The 16581-nt window shown below is 43.2% G+C and overlaps 1 protein-coding gene across 4 annotated transcripts in view; it reads left to right on the forward strand.

Annotated features, from left to right (window-relative positions):
• LOC147124703 (RNA exonuclease 1 homolog) overlaps positions 1 to 16119 on the forward strand; it is a 54383-nt gene extending 38264 nt beyond the window's left edge. For all 4 annotated transcript variants that reach the window (XM_085991788.1, XM_085991772.1, XM_085991780.1 and 1 more), the window contains 4 exons: positions 3675 to 3790; positions 4334 to 4472; positions 13865 to 13985; positions 14876 to 16119. In XM_085991788.1, coding sequence (XP_085847914.1) covers positions 3675 to 3790; positions 4334 to 4472; positions 13865 to 13985; positions 14876 to 14967 — 468 coding nt within the window. In that variant the 3' untranslated portion in view covers positions 14968 to 16119. The remainder of the gene's footprint in view (positions 1 to 3674; positions 3791 to 4333; positions 4473 to 13864; positions 13986 to 14875) is intronic.
• The last annotated feature ends 462 nt before the right edge of the window (positions 16120 to 16581 follow it).

The raw sequence follows: 16581 nt of genomic DNA on the forward strand, positions 1-16581 counted from the left end.
GGAAAGAGTTAGAGATGTGATGCCAAGGCTACTTGCACATTGGATTTGGCATATGCTCATAAGTCAAAATGATGTGGCTTCAGAATCATATCAGCAACTCACGCTATGTCAATGAGAGAGATGGGGAACTATTCTGTCACCAGCTTGCGGGCTTGCTCCTGTTTCTCCTGCCCCAGCAACCACAGGCACGTCAGCCCCAGCAATCTCGATCGCAGCCTCCGCCCAGGGGCTCAGGTGGGCGAATGAGCGTGGTCCTACTCCAGTCCTCGCACGCTCTCGTCTATTGTGAGCTCTCTTTTCCTGCAATGAGGGAGACAAGTGGAGTTGGAGTGAGTGTAGAGATTGCATAGCATTGATACTTAGAAGGAGACAAAGATGTTGTGAGGCTGCAAGACCAAGGGCCCTCCCTCTGTGTTGTCAGTTGTGTTCCAAGCATCAGAGTGAGCGGCAGTGTGAGGGCTGCATGGTGGAATAGTTATGTGAATGTGAGCATAGAGATAGGGAATGGGTAAGGGTGCATGGATGTGACTGTGAAGTGGGATGTGGAAGAAGAGATTGCTGAAGCCGAGTGCTGTTGGGGAAAGGCAATGGGGATCAGGTTGAGGGTGATGGAAACTTCGTACTTACTTTCCCTGTGCGGTGAAGGTCATGGAAGCGCTTCCTGCACTGCATCCAGGTCCGACGGGTGACTTCCAGAGAGTTGACCTCTGCAGCCACTTCCATCCAGGCAGCCCTGGTCTCTTTGGGAGGCCTCTTCCTCCCTGAGCGAGGGTAGAGGACCTCCCTGTGGGCCCTTGCCCCATCCACCAATGTCTGCAGTGACATCTCTTCTAATTTGGTGGCAGCTCGGCCTCTGCCGCTGGCAGCAGCTGGTGCAGGCTCCTCTGCCATTCTGAGACTGGTTGAGAAGCCTGCAGAGGTTGAGACGCTTGCTGGACACTTTAAAAGCACCACGAATGATGACATCATACTGTGTCCATTTCCAGTCAGAAAGCCCCAATTAGCAAGGGTGCCCACACGTTGGAACTTAATTGGCCACTTGAGGGAAAATTGCGTGCAGCTGGCTGACCCATTTTTTTTCGGGGGGGGGGAACCCGAAAATTTCCCACACGATCGGGAAAATCGGGGCCAAAGTATTTGTTGAATTTCTCTGCCACTTCCTTATTCTCCATAATTTCTCCTGTCTCAGCCTGTAAGGGACCCACATTTACTTTCGCTAATCTTTTCCTTTTGTACATACCTATAGCCGTTTTTACAATCTATTTTTATGTCTCTCGCTGGTTTACTCTCAGATTCTATTTTCAGTTTCTTTATCAATTTCTTGGACCACCTTTGTTGAATTCTAAAATCCTCAGGCTTACTCTTTTTGGCAACATTATAGGTCTCTTCCTTTAATCTAATACTATCTTTAATTTCTCTTGTTAGCCATGGGTGGACCATTTTTCCCATGGTGTTTTTATTCCTTAAGGGAATGTATATTCGTTGCGCATTAAGAATTATTTCTTTAAATGTTTGCCATTGCTTTTCTACTGTCACGTCTTTTGATCTAGTTTCCCAACCTACCTTAGCTGACTCACCTCTCAAACTTACGTAGTTTACTTTGTTCAGATTTGGGACCCTAGTTTTGGATTTAACTAAATTACACTCAAACTCAACATAAAATTCTATCATATTATGATCACTGCTCCCCAGATGCTCCTTTACTACGAGGTTATTAATTAACCCTGTCTCATTGCACAATACTAGATCTAAAATAACCAATTCCCTATTAGGTTCCTCGACATACTGATCTAGAAAACTATCTTGAATGCATTCCATGAACTCTTCCTCTGAACTATTACTGCAAATTTAGTTTGCCCAGTCTATATGAAAGTTCAAGTCCCCCATGATTACTCTATTACCCCTGTTACATGCATCTCTAATTTCTTGATTTATACACTGCCCAACACTACAACTACTGTTAGGGGGCCTATAAACCACTCCCACTAGTTTTTTCTGGCCTTTGTTGTTTCTTGGCTCCACCCAAACTGATTCTACATTTTGTTTTCCTGAGCAAAGATCCTTTCTCTCTACTGTCTCTATCCCCTCTATTATCAGGGCTACCCCTCCTCCTTTTTCATTCTGCCTGTCTCTTCTAAAAGTCAAATATCCTGGAATATTTAGTTCCCAATCTTGCTCACTCTGCAACCACATCTCTGTAATGGCTATTAAATCAAACCTTTTTTTTATCTGGGCTATTAATTCATCTATTTTGTTGTGAATGCTTCATGCATTCAGATATAGTACCTTTAGCTTTAACTTTTTTTCCCTGATGTCACTTTAGTCACTGGTGCCCTATTACCTTCATTAATCTCTGTCTCTTCCTGACCCACTCTGCTTAACTTTACCCAGATCACTACTCTTCTCTACAGCCTTGACATTTCTCTCACTGCTTTTGAATTTACCCTTTCCTGAATCCTCCACCCCCCCACCCCCGCCTTCAGTAGTTTAAAGCCCTATCTACCACCCTAGTTATTCAATTCACCAGGACACTGGGCCCAGCCCGTTTTAAGTGGAGCCAGTCCCAATGGAACAGCTCCCTACACGTGTGTGTGTGGTGTGTGTGTGTGTGTGTGGTGTGTGTATACAATATTTTCAATTTGATGAAATCTCCACCTATGGGTCAGTGAGTAAAGGTGATGCTCAGTATATTGAGCCCTACATGCTAGCTGCCATTCCTGGTCTGGCTTCAGGTAGGGCAGCAGTTGGGGTGCTACTGTTGATTCTGTACCTCTGACCTGCATTCTCACTTTCTAGCAGGAATCACCAGGCAGTAACACCTGCATTTGTTGGGTAGGGATAGAATTGGACTAAACTGAATGGCCCAGAAATTCGGGTCTCCACGGGTGAGTACGCACGGGGTACTCCCGCGTAGGCCCGATGGAAGTGCCGGTTTCCTGCATACACTGAGCATGCGCGGGAAACCGACACTTCCGTTCCTCTGAAAGCAGGGGTTCAGAGGTCGTGCGCGGGGGAGTCTGCGCGTGCGCTTTGAACGTACGTTTTTTTTACAGGTTTTTTCGTGAGGGTAAGTCTTTAAAATTTAGAAATGTAAAAAGCAGGCATAAGGCCTGCTTTTTACAAGGTAAGTGGTCAATTAATTAAAATTAAAACATTTTTTCCACCGGTTTATTATTTTTAAATAATTTAAAGCAAGTAAGTTTATTTTTAGCCCCGTTAGAATATAAAATGATTGTTTAAAATAGTTATTTAATGTAATTTATAGTTTATTTAAAAAATGTGATTTAAAAAAAAAAAAAAAAAAATTATTTGAAGGTTTACTGCTATTTTGGGGCCGTAGTATTTATAAGTCTTGACAGCTCTTCCTGTCAAGACTCATGAATGGAGCATTCCCTGCTCCAATTGGCTGCCCATGGCCCACGTCATCCCAGGGGACGCATCGCACTAACTGCACCCCTGGGACACGCAAGCACTGCGTGTCGGCAGCTGGGCCAGGCCCCAGATCGGAATTCCACGGGGCCCTACAGCTCAACTGCCGGTGTGCAAGGTAAGTGCAGGTCGGGGGCTTGCACCCGCGGGAAGCCCCCGACCCGAATTTCTGGGCCATTAGAAATGATGGTTGAGCTCTGGTCTCTTATCTGTAAATGCTGAATCTATCCCTTTTCCTGTTCCAGTGCTACACCAAGCAAGGTGCGGAACTTGCTCGTGTAAGTGTGGTCAATGCCAATCTTGAAGTGGTTTATGATGTGTTTGTTAAACCAGATAATGAAGTGATTGATTACAACACCAGGTAAGCAAGCAAGCATTTGTGCACATCATTTATATGCATGTTTTAATAGGCTGAACAACAAATATCCAAACATACAACCAGAAGAAGTGTTTAAACATTTTTTTTAAAGCCAATACTGATCCCAAAAGTATGCTCGAAGAATTGAACTGAGTGAAAATATTAAATTATATTTTCAAAAATGAAATGAATAGAAATAATGTATTCATGTAATTAATAAACTTTTAAAGTATTATCTCAAGTCACCCATGGGGAGGTTTCTTCAGTATTGTGCAATGAAATTATAAATCCATTTAAAAAAAAAAAAAAAAAAAAATATATAAACTATGCTAATAATTTTGGTAATGTACAAAGGAAAGCTCATCCAATCGTGCACTTCCCTCTCTTTCCCCACCCTCCCCCTGGGCCTCATTGCATGTAATGCACCTTAATGACCTTGTGCTTTTTTTAAAAAAAAACAAACAAAAAACCGCCAGCTCCGTTCAGTTTACAAGGTTGGTTCTTTAAAACTGATTAGACAGGAAACCATAAACTTCCAATTTGTAGGTTTTCTGGTGTGACTCGGGAGGACTTGATGAATGCAAAAACAACTCTCTCTGACGTTCAGGCAGCGTTGCTGACCACCTTCAGTGCTGACGCCATCTTGATTGGCCATAGTTTGGACAAAGACTTACTTGCGCTCAAGGTAAGGCAGCATTAAGAGAGTCTTTCAATTGTAGTGAAAGCAAAGAACTTAAGTTTTGTATAAAATGCCCTTTTAAAATAATTTAAGTTTTTGTGTTCAATATCGCTGAATTTTTAAGAGCTTTCTGAAATGTGCCTTAACTAGTTTCCTTTTCACTGGGGGTAGACTGAGCTTTAATATTGCTTGTGAGCAGTTAGAATATGATTTAAAGCATCTCTCTGCCTGTGAAACCATCTGCTGTAATCCTGGATCGTAGAGGAGACAAACTTAAAGTTCTAGCACAGTTTCCAGAAATGCTTAGTGTATCAGACCCCTAATCTTTTTTAATTCTTTTGTCTACTTGAAGCTTTCCATTCCCTGGCCTCCCATGCATCATGTGCACCTTGATGACTTTCTGCATCTTCCAGTTCCCAAATGGTTTAGCCTCTTTCTTATCCTAAGTTGCCCTCTCCTAGAGTTTGTGATTGCCTTTCCTGGTATAGTAATCACACATGTCTCTGAGCTTGAACCCACTGAACTGTGAATTCTGTCACAGAAAAGGAGTCCAAAATGATTTACATTGTGCCAGTTGTGTTGTTTTGCATATGCTATAACTGTCAATGAAATCTTAATAAAAATCAGTGTCAAGGGGAGTTGACCACTAAGGCAATTGCTTACTCTTTGCTATTTGACAAATGGTCTTTTTAAAATAGCCTCAACTTCATGAAATAATCATTTGACAAATTACTTTAATTTGCTTAGGAACAGGTGCTGTGGTGAAGTAGCTCTTGTTCAGATCAGTGCTTCACTTGCATACTAGTCCATTGTGACAAAAAGGCTCCTCTGTCTCCCCAACCAAAGCCTGGTTTGTCAAAAAAAAGAACTCTTATTTATATAGCGCCTTTAATGTAGTAAAATGTCCCAAGGCGCTTCACCGGAGCGATTATCAAACAAAACTTGACACCGAGCCACATGAGATATTGGGGTAAATGAACAAAAGCTTGGTCAAAGAGGTAGGTTTTAAGGAGCATCTTAAAGAGGAAAGAGAGGCAAAGCGGCACAGACCGTGTCCCCTTTTAAATGATTTCCGAGGCTTTTATAATCATGGATTTAAAATGATTAAAAAGATAACCACAACATGCCCCATTGTCAGTCTCATTTAGTATTCACAATGGCTAAAATGAAAACTTCCTGTGAATGACGATCTATGGGCTTCGTAACTCAGGATCACCCTGTTTCTATTATAATCTAGAATTTGAGGCACATTTTTCACTGTTTTTTGAATAAAAGGTTAGTTGTCCTTGTTTTCAAGAAAATAACAAATCCAATCAAGTTTGGTGAGCGCTACTGAAATTTGTGTATTCTGAATTCAATAGTGAGAATGAAGGAAAATTGGGCAATTTCAAAGCAAGGTGTCCGCCTTGGGCCAATGGTGGGATTCTTGCCTCAGAGTTAGAATATTGCATTTGAACGCATAATCTCGAATGACACAGTGCTGTGCGATCTCCATCTGATGATACACTGTGCTTACACTGAAACTGCCTTGTAAAGCAACATTGTTAAATTATAGAAAGTGTGAACTTACACTTGTGTACCTCAGCAAATTTCATAGTTTAGAGCACAGGTAAGACGCCGTTTAAATTGTTCAACTCCCATCCAGGCTGCTCTTGACCAGAGGATGTCCCTCAGTAGAAAAAGAGCCATCTTTCTCCAGCTCTTCCAAAGCAGAATGATGATCTGGTTTTTCACCCAGTTTCTGACATCTTGTAAATTTGCAGCCAGTCCCATTTAAGGGTGACTAGCATTCCTTTAAACACTGCTGGCCACTGATCGTGTCTCTGCTCCCTGCGCACTCCAGCACAACCGTGCACTGTGCTTGGAGTGCCAAATTTATTTAAGTAGGTTGACCTTTTCATCCAGCTTGAGGTCAGCTTTGCACTACAGTAAGGTGCAGTGTCTATGGAGCAGTGGTCCTGGTACCTAAAAAGCCCCTTTTTGTATTTGCTTTGATGGTAGACCTACTAAGTTTTTATATATCGTACACTTTTAGTCCTGTTTTAATTTGACCCCAGTTTGTCCTTGCAGCTATAGGAAATTCTTTTGTAGATTCACTGCCATGTTGGGTATCTCCATTGGTTGGAGGACTTGTTTTTTAAGCTGGCATCTCCCCTCAAGCCTGGCAAGCTAGTTTGGGGTTGGCATCTGGTTGCTTGAGACCTGCATGTTTGGGATTTGTTGCCACCAGCAAAAAAAAAAAAAAAAAAAAGGTTTTGTGCAATATAAGCCACTTAGCTAATTTTGGCTTTGTTCAAATCATAAAGATGCATTCTCTTGATTAATGAATTTATTGGACAGTTTAAAATCTTTCAATATGTCAACATGATTACAGCTACATTTTGTGCATCTTTATCAGAAACCATGTCACAGCCACATTTGCAAAAGAGAATTTTATTTTTAACCTCACTGCACCTGCTTTAAATAGTAAGCATTAGGGACGGTAGCCTAGTGGCTATTGGACTAATGATCCAGAGACAGGAGTTCAAATCCCACCATGGCAGCTGGGGAATTTAAATTCACTTACTAGCTTTTTATTCCAGATTTTTTTAATTATCAGTAATGGTGACCATGAAACTATCTGGTTGTCGTAAAAACCCATCTGGTTTACTAATGTCCTTTTTAGGGAAGGAAATCTGCCGTCCTTACCTAGTCTGGTCTGGCCTGGCCTATATGTGACTCCAGACCCACAGCAATGTGGTGGATTCTTAACTCCCCTCTGAAATGACCTAGCAAGCCACTCCGTTGTAACAAACCGCTACGAAAAGCAGTAATCATAAAACTGTACGGACCACCCAGCATTGACCTCTGCACTGGCTTCGGACATGACAACGGCACGCTGAGCCCAATCAACCCTGCAAAGTCCTCCTCACTAACATCTGGCATGTGCCAAAATTGGGAGTGCTGTTTCACAGACTAGTCAAGCAACAGCCTGACATCATCATACTCACAGAATCATACCTTTCGGCCATACCCAGGGGTAGTGATGGAGGAGACGTGGCAAAAGACAAGGCTGAAGCGTTTGCAACCTTCTTCAGCCAGAAGTGCCAAGTGGACAATCCATATCGGTGTTCTTCTGAGGTCCCCACCATCACAGAAGCCAGTCTTCAGCCAATTCGATTCACTCCACGTGATATCAAGAAACGGCTGAGCGCACTGGATATAGCAAAGGCTATGGGCCCGGACAACATCCCAGCTGTCGTGCTCCAGAACTAGCCACGCCTCTAGCCAAGCTGTTCCAGTACAGCTACAACACTGGCATCTACCCGACAATGTGGAAAACTGCCCAGGTATGTCCTGTCCACAAAGCAGGACAAGTCCAATCCGGCCAATTACCGCCCCATCAGTCTACTCTCAATCATCAGCAAAGTGATGGAAGGTGTCGTCGACAGTGCTATCAAGTGGCACTTACCAATAACCTGCTCACCAATGCTGTTTGGGTTCTGCCAGGACCACTCGGCTCCAGACCTCATTACAGCCCTGGTCCAAACTTGGACAAAGGAGTTGAATTCCAGAGGTGAGGTGAGAGTGACTGCCCTTGACATCAAGGCAGCATTTGACTGAGTGTGACATCAAGGGGCCCTAGTAAAATTGAAGTCAATGGGAATCTGGGAAAACTCTCCACTGTCTAGAGTCATACCTAGCACAAAGGAAGATGGTTGTGGTTGTTGGCGGTCAATCATCTCAGCCCCAGGACATTGCTGCAGGAGTTCCTCAGGGCAGTGTCCTAGGCCCAACCATCTTCAGCTGTGGCTCAGTGGGTAGCACACTCACTCGAGTCAGAAGGTTGTGGGTTCAAGTCCCACCCCAGGGACTTGAGTACATAAATCTAGGCTGACACGCCAGTGGAGTGCTGCAATGTTGGAGGTGCCGTTTTTTGGATGAGACGTAAACCGAGGCCCTGTCTGCTCTCAGGTGGACGTAAAAGTCCCCATGGTACTATTTCGAAGAAGAGCAAGGGAGCTATCCCCAGTGTCCTGGCCAATATTTATCCCTCAATCAACATAACAAAAACAGATTATCTGGTCATTATCACATTGCTGTTTGTGGGAGCTTGTTGTATGCAAATTGACTGCCGTGTTTCCTACATTACAACAGTGACTGCACTCAAAGTACTTCATTGGCTGTAAAGCAGTTTGAAGCATCTGATGGTCACGAAAGGCGCTATATAAATGCAAGTCTTGCTTTCATCAATGACTATTCATCCATCATACGGTCAGAAGTGAGGATGTTCGCTGATGATTGCAGTGTTCAATTCAATTTGCAACTCCTCACATAATTAAGCAATGCATGTCGCAAGACCTGGACGACATTCAGGCTTGGGCTGATAAGTGGCAAGTAACATTTGCGCCACACAAGTGCCAGGCAATGACTATTTCCAACAAGCGAGGGTCTAACCACCACCCTTTAACATTCAATGGCATTACCATTGCCAAATCCTTGACCATCAACATCCTGGGGGTCACTATTGACCAGAAACTCAACTGGACCCGCCACAAATAATGGCCCAGAAATTCGGGTCCCAACGCGTGAGTACGCACGGGGTACTCATCCGTAGGCCCAACAAAAGTGCCAGTTTCGTGCATGCACTGCGCATGCGCGGGAAACCAGCACTTCCGTTCCCCCTGAAAGAAGGGGTTGACCGGTGGAACGCGTGCGCCAGAGAGGCAGCGCGTGCGCAGCGAACTTACCCTCCCGGAGAAAGCTGCAAAAAAAACGTAAGTCTCCAGCAGTTAACTTTTAAAAAGCAGGCGCAAGGCCTGCTTTTAACAAGGTAAGTGGTGAATTAATTAAAATTAAAACATTTTTCCCACAGGTTTATTATTTTTAAATACTTTAAAGCAAGGTAAGTTTATTTTTAGCCCCGTTAGAAAATAAAATTATTTTTTTCAAAAATTTAAATTCTTGTTTAAAATAGTTATTTCATGTAATTTATAGTTTATTTAAAAAATGTGATTTTTAAAAATTTATTTGAAGATTTAGTGATGTTTTGGGGCCCGTAGTATTTATAAGTTTTCCTGTCAAACTTATGAATGGGCATTCCCTGCTCCGATTAGCTCCCCATGGCCCACGTGATCCCAGGGGATGCTTTGAACTAACTGCGCCCCTGGGATACGCAAGCACTGCGCGCTGGCAGTTGGAGCAGTCCCAGGATCAGAATCCCATGCGGGCCCACAGCTCAATGGCTGACGCGCTAGGTAAGTGCAGGTCTGGGGCTTGCACCCGCGGGAAGCCCCCGACCCGAATTTCTGGGCCAATGTACTCTGCAGCGAGTGTCTCACCACCTGACTCCCTTTCCACCATCTACAAGGCACAAGTCAGGAGTGTGATGAAATATTCTCCACTTGTCTGGATGAGTGCAGCTCCAACAACACGCAAAAAACTCGACACCATCCAGGACAAAACAGCCCACTTGACTGGCACCTCATCCACCACCTTAAACATTCACTTCCTCCACCACCGGTGTACCATGGCTGCGGTGTGCACCATCATCTACAAGATGCACTGCAGCAACTTGCCAAGGCTTTTTCAACATCACCTCCCAAACCCGCGACCTCTTCCACCTAGAGGGACAAGGGCAGCAGGTGCATGGGAACACTATTGGCTCCAAGTTACACACCATCCTGACTTGGAAATATATCGCTGTTCCTTCATTGTCACTGGGTCAAAATCCTGGAACTCCCTCCGTAACAGCACTGTGGGAGGAACTTCACCACATGGACTGCAGCGGTTCAAGAAGGTGGCTCACCACCACCTTCTCGAGGGCAATTGGGGATTGGCAATAAATGCTGGCCTCGCCAGCGACACCCACATCCCAGGAACGAATGATAAAACATTTTTTAGTAATCCAGCCCTTGGCCTTCTGAGATTTAGTTAACCTGCTTCAATTTGAATGCTAAAATAGGGATTACAGGAGTCATCAGATACCTGGGAGTAGGAGGTTTTGCCAGAGATTCGCTGCGAATAATGCAGTGAGGTGAAAAAAGAAAAACCTTTTGTTGTAGGCTTGAGTTCCAGGAGATACCGATCAGATTCCAAAAGCAGACTTTGGCTTTAGCTAGAACTGAATGCTCGTTAACTCTTGGCCTGTATGACTCACTTATCTTGACTAATGTAACAAAATCTTATTCGAGATGCCCTGGGAGAAGAGAGAGACTACATTTAACGTTTAGTAAAAGCAGACAGACATAGGGGTCATGTGAGAACTTCATAATTTGAATCAAAGTGCTGTTGCTTGGATACAAATGATTGGTAAGAATTACTTTGATAGCTTGATATTAGCTTTCAGCTTATTTGAAAGAAGAACCAGGGTTTTGTTAGGTTATTGACCAGAATGTTTCTCTGTTCAGCTGAATTTTATTTAAATATCATTTGTTTTAATATGAACATTAGAGGATACTTGATGGTATTCACATGTCCACCTTTTTTGTGGATATGTTATCTGTACTTTGACGCAACTTGCGTGTTCAAAGGTACGTTGCTGGGATTGGATTTTCATGCACACTTCAAGCATCAACAGGTCACCTCACTGCATTATTTGCAGCTAATGTACAACAACAGCTTACATTTATATAGCGCCTTTAATGTAATAAAATGTCCCAAGGCACGTCACAGGATTGTTATCAAGCAAAATTGGACACTGAGCCACATGAAATATTAGGACAGGTGACCAAAAGCTTGGTCAAAGAAGTAGGTTTTAAGGAGCGTCTTAGAGGAGAGAGTGGTAGAGAGCCAGAGGTTTACAGAGGGAATTCCAGAGCTTAGGGCCTAGGCAACTGAAGGCCCAGCTGCCAATGGTGGAGTGATTAAAATCAGTGATGTGCAAGAGGCCAGAATTGCAGGAATGCAGAGATCTTGGAGGGCTGTAGGAGGTTACAGAGATGGGGAGGGGTGAGGGAATGGAGGAATTTGAAAACTAGAATGAGAATTTTAAAATTGAGATGTTGCTTGATGAGTGAATGGAACTTGGTGAGCGTTAGCGTACGGGCTGCAGAGTTTTGGATGACCAAGTTTATGGAGGGTGGAAGATGGAAGGCCGGCCAGGAGAGCGTTGGAATAGTCGAATCTAGAGGTAATAAAGGCATGGATGAGGGCTTCAGCAGCAGATGAGCTGAGGCAGGGGCAGAGTCGGGTGATGTTAGAGGTGGAAGTAGGTGGTCTTTGTGATGGAGCAGATTTGTGGTTGGAAGCTCATCTCTGGGTCAAATAGGACAACACCGAGTTTGTGAACGGTTCAGCCTCAGATCGTTGCCCGGGAGAGGGATAGAGTTGGTGGCTAGGGAACAGAGTTTGTGATGAGGACCGAAGACAATGACTTCAGCCTTCCCTAAATGGAGGAAATTTCTGCTCATTCAGTACTGGGTGTTGGATAAGCAGTGTGGCAAGTTAAAGACCGTGGAGGGGTGATGGTGAGGTGGAACTGGGTGTCATCTGTGTACATATGGAACCTGATGCTGTGTTTTGTAAAACAAAACTCCCACATTGTACCTCTGGCAAAGATCCCTGCTGTGTTGGTGTGACAATTATCCAGCTCCTGCACCAGCCTCAGCCCTTCAGCACTGAAGATGAGAAAGTCTTTCAATAGAATTATTTAAGAAAATGGAAAGAGGAACTCGGCACAGCTGAAGTTAATGGGCTAAATTTCTTGGCTTAAGAGAAAAGTGGGAGATTGCTAGATAGTATAAAAGGTCATCTGTTGGGTTTTGAAGACCTATTGGCCTAGTAATTCCTGTCGGGGGCTTGCCGCACGTGCAAGCCCCCGATGTGCACTTACCCGACGCGCCGACATCTGAAGCCTGGCCCGCAGTGGATTTCCTGTAAGTGGCCCGGTTCTGATCTCGGCGCGCTGTGCTAACCTGACCCAGCGGCGTAGTTAGTGCGATGTGCTGGCTGGGATCAGGTGAGCACTGTTCAGCCAATCAGGGGAGGGGAAACTTCATTCATAAGTTTGATAGTAAAGACTGTCAAACTCATGAAAAGTACGGCACCCCAAAACACTACTTAAACTTTAAATAAAATTTTAAAAAGCATCCCAATAATTAAATTAACTATGAATAACTTTAAAAAACTTTTAAACAATTAATCAAATTTTTGAAAAAATAGGGTCTAAAACTAAACTTACCTTACTGTAGATTCTTTAAAAATAATAAACCTGTGGGGGGAAAAAAAATTCTAAATTGTACTAAAAGACCACTTACCTGTAAAACTAAGTACTTACGTGTGGTTTTTCAATGCGTAAAAACCGGAGCCCTTTACACATGCGCAAATCTGTAAAAATACAGGAAATCCAAGTCGCACGCGCTGCCCAATACCGCGCATGCGTTCAGCCTCTTAACCCCTTGGGTCAGAGGACAGGAAATGCCAGTTTTCAGCGCATGCGCTGTGCATGCTGAAAACCAGCAATTCCTCCTGGTACACGCATGAGTACCCTGTCCGTACTCACGCGTTGTGACAGGAATTACTGGGCCATTAAAGAAACAGAAGAACATGCAAATTAGTAAGATGGATAGAAGAGTGACCAAGTAGGATGCAGAAGAACAATGCTTCTGTAAATAGGGAGGCGTAGATATGCCTATTGATTGAATAATTTAGGCCATGGAAGATGAAAAACTGGCCATGAAAGATGAAAAACTATCTCTGGCATGGACCTGTTAGGCTGAATGGCCTGTTTCTGTGCTGTAAATATTTTGTAATAATATAGCAAATGCAGAAGCTGGTTGAGTGGAAGGTGAGGGTGAGAGGGGACTCTGCCATGGTTGTGGGAAGGGGAAGGAATGGAAGCAGATGTGGGGGGGATTGGGATTGACATGGTCACGTGTCCTGTTGACCATTGTGGAGAGGCAACGTTGGCCATGGAAAAAGGGTATTGTGCAAGGTCTGGTTGGGGAGGTAGAATTTTCAGAACTCATGTCTGAAATGGAGAATGGTTTGTGCTATTTACGCAAGGTGGGGGTGGAAAAACTGCTCATATTTGGAGCCTTACAGACAGTGGAGACCCTTCATCTTAGTATCTATTGGAATCCAGGTCCCAGTTGTGAAAGTCTAAACCACTGCATCACCCAGTTCCTCAGCACAGTGCATTCTCTCCATCAATATCAAGATTCATTGATTGCAATAGTAAACACTGGTCTTGATTCATCCAGTTTGATGGTGATTGGTGCAGATTTTGTGACCCCGTGAGGCAGGGGCAAGTGTTGGCGACATTACACGTGCCTCCATATGAAGATGATGCCCATTTTATCAGTTAAATGATGTGGGTGAATGTGCTAATTTAAAAAAATAAAGCTTGTGTTGAGGTTTTTCTTTAACTGGAGAGCAAAGCTTTAACCTTTCTCATGAAATTCTTTCTTTATTCACAGCTTATACACAGCATGGTCATTGACACATCAGTTCTGTTCCCACATCGCTTAGGGTTACCCCACAAGCGAGCGCTCAGGAGTTTAATGGCAGATTACCTCCGCCAAATCGTCCCAGACAATGGTAAGTAATTTGAGTAGAAATCACACAAAACATTTCCACTTGTTAGATATGGATGGGTGATTTGAGGTAAACTTGATTGAGGCTGCTCCAAAAATATATATATATTGGTGTGACTTTGGTAGAATGATGTGAAATTAGACCAGGAAATTACTTGTTTAGTAGAGTTTGTAATCAAATGGTTTTAGAATTTGACGAATAATCAAAAAAAATGCAGACTCCTTTGGTTAACTTATAAATTGAGATTTTATTTATTGCAGGTACTAATGGTTGGCTTTCACTTTTAATTATTTTCAGCAGGTCCCCCTGATAGCCACAGTTTCTATCTCTGACCCACACAGACAAGGACATTCCCAGGTTTAATCACTTTCATCCAGGGCAGCAGCAGAGGAGCAACAATTGGCTGCAGTGTCCCAAGTTAGGGAAAGGGAAACTATGACCCGGTTCCCTTTCCCAGATCTCGATTCCTGCTGGAAGGGGTCCGTCTGTGCATCCTGGCAGAGGTCTGGGCTCAGCTTGCCACAGTCAGTCTGCTTACACTTGGCCAAAACTCTCACATGAGCTATGAGCCTTTGGGTGAAGTATGAGGGACTTCTGTTATGTGGAGAGACTGGAGAAGCTAAGATTGTTCTCCTTTTAGATTAGGGAAGGTTAAGCGGAGATTTGATAGAGGTGTTCAAAATTATGAAAGGTTTTAATAGAGTAGATAGGGAGAAACTGTTTCCAGTGGCAGGAGGGTTGGTAACCTGAGGGCACAGATTTAAAATAATTGGCAAAGAAAAACAGAGGGGGAAATGAGGAGAAATCTTTTTACGCAGCGAGTTGTTGTGATCTAGAATGCTCTGCCTGAAAGGAGAATACATTTGATTTGCTTTTCTCATTTCTTGTACCAGTTGTAGGCCCTGAATCTGTCGAGAATGGGTGTGCATGCATGGGGCTTGTGATGTGGAAAGTGAAAAAGGATGCAAAAGGCAGGAAGTGGTGAGACTCCTTGAAGAGGCCATCAGCAGCAAAATGAAATGCACTTCAGAACCATCCAAGTGGATCTACTGAACACCTAACGCCCTCCCCCTGTCTCGCCAGTTTGAAGAAAATATTTGAATTCTGTATGCAATGTTATGTTCATGTTTGTGTTGAGAAATGGCTACTCCTAAGGCAGATTGGTGAGTCCAGATTACAATATAAACTGGGCAAATAAAGCTCCAGTGGCTTTAAAATCTTTTTAAGCTTAAAGAAAATACTGCCTTCAAATCATGCTCATTTCTCTTGGGATGCACACAGTTTCAATTCTAAGTGAGAGGGGGGGACTGGTTTTTGAACTACTTATGTACTGACCAGTAATTGGTGTGCTGTGATGCATGTTAACCTCCATACAATATAATTCATGGTAATGATGTCGTAACTGCAGGTTCATTTAAATACAGTGAGGGGCTGTGCTGGAGTAACTCCTAGTCAAGCTAATAAACTTCCATTAGTAGAGGTCATAATAGGTATTCCAAAAAAACAGAAGACCACTGTGGTCCTTCAGTCAAACCCTAGTACCCTCGGGGAAAATAAATTTGTTCTGGATGCATTCATGGTTTAAAAAAAAGTGCCGTGAAATTGAGGAAAAGTAATGATTTATAAAAATGGAAAAAAACAATTTTTTTGTAACTGATGATCTTCAGCCTCTGTTCACTTAAAGGAATCTCTAGTGGATGGTTGTGAACGTGTACAGATTTATCAGTCACTATCTATCCTTCCTACGCCTAGTCCTGTGCACTTACCTACAATGTATTTTACATGTAGGCTCTTTTGCATGGAGTGAAACTGAGGAATCGGGACACCCTGGTATGCTATCAGGTTCACATCAAAATGCTGATTTATTTTGGTACCTAATTACTGCTGTACCGTTAGATATTTAGGGAGAAACAGGAAGCCTTAGACTGGAAAGGATGGAATCCACTTGTAAAGTGCAGGTAATAGCAATTCTGTGTAGTTAACAAAGATTTGGAAAAAAAAAAGTTACTTTTGAATTTAGTGGCTAGATTGCCAAATGTCTTGGAAGCATTTTGTGATACATGGATCCATATCTTCATTAAACATTAAAACTGTAATAATTTGGCTAGGCGCTGGACTATTAAAATTTATTAAAGCAGTTTGGTTTGTGTTTTTGTAAAAGATTTGCCAGAAATATTTTGCCTGCTTTTTGTGTTTCATAGCTGCGCAGATGACATTGTTTTGTGTTTTTAAAGAAACTTTACATTCCGTCTTCAGTTTATGGGCTAGTTTCATTAAAAGAAAAAGGAACAATTGTATTTATATATCTGTGACACAACGCACTTCCCATATAATGATAAACGGATACTTCTTTCTGTCTGTCTATCTGTCTGTCCTTCTGTTTGTCCTTGGGTGTGCGTCTGTCCGGCTATGCACTCGAAAGTTACAGAGCGTACCTACGCCTGTGTTACGTCGAAAGAAAGCTCACCGTTCCAAAACGATGGTAAGCGTAGTTACGTTGCGCCCGCGGTATCCGAAAAACCTGCAACATTCCACTCATTAGCATCTCATTATCCGCTCATTAGCGATAGTGACCTTGAGGTCGACCAATTGTACGCCG

This window comes from Somniosus microcephalus, chromosome 1 (assembly GCF_052327205.1).
Source record: "Somniosus microcephalus isolate GS21.2 chromosome 1, FLI_Smic_1.0, whole genome shotgun sequence".
Taxonomy (NCBI): Eukaryota; Metazoa; Chordata; class Chondrichthyes; order Squaliformes; family Somniosidae; genus Somniosus; species Somniosus microcephalus.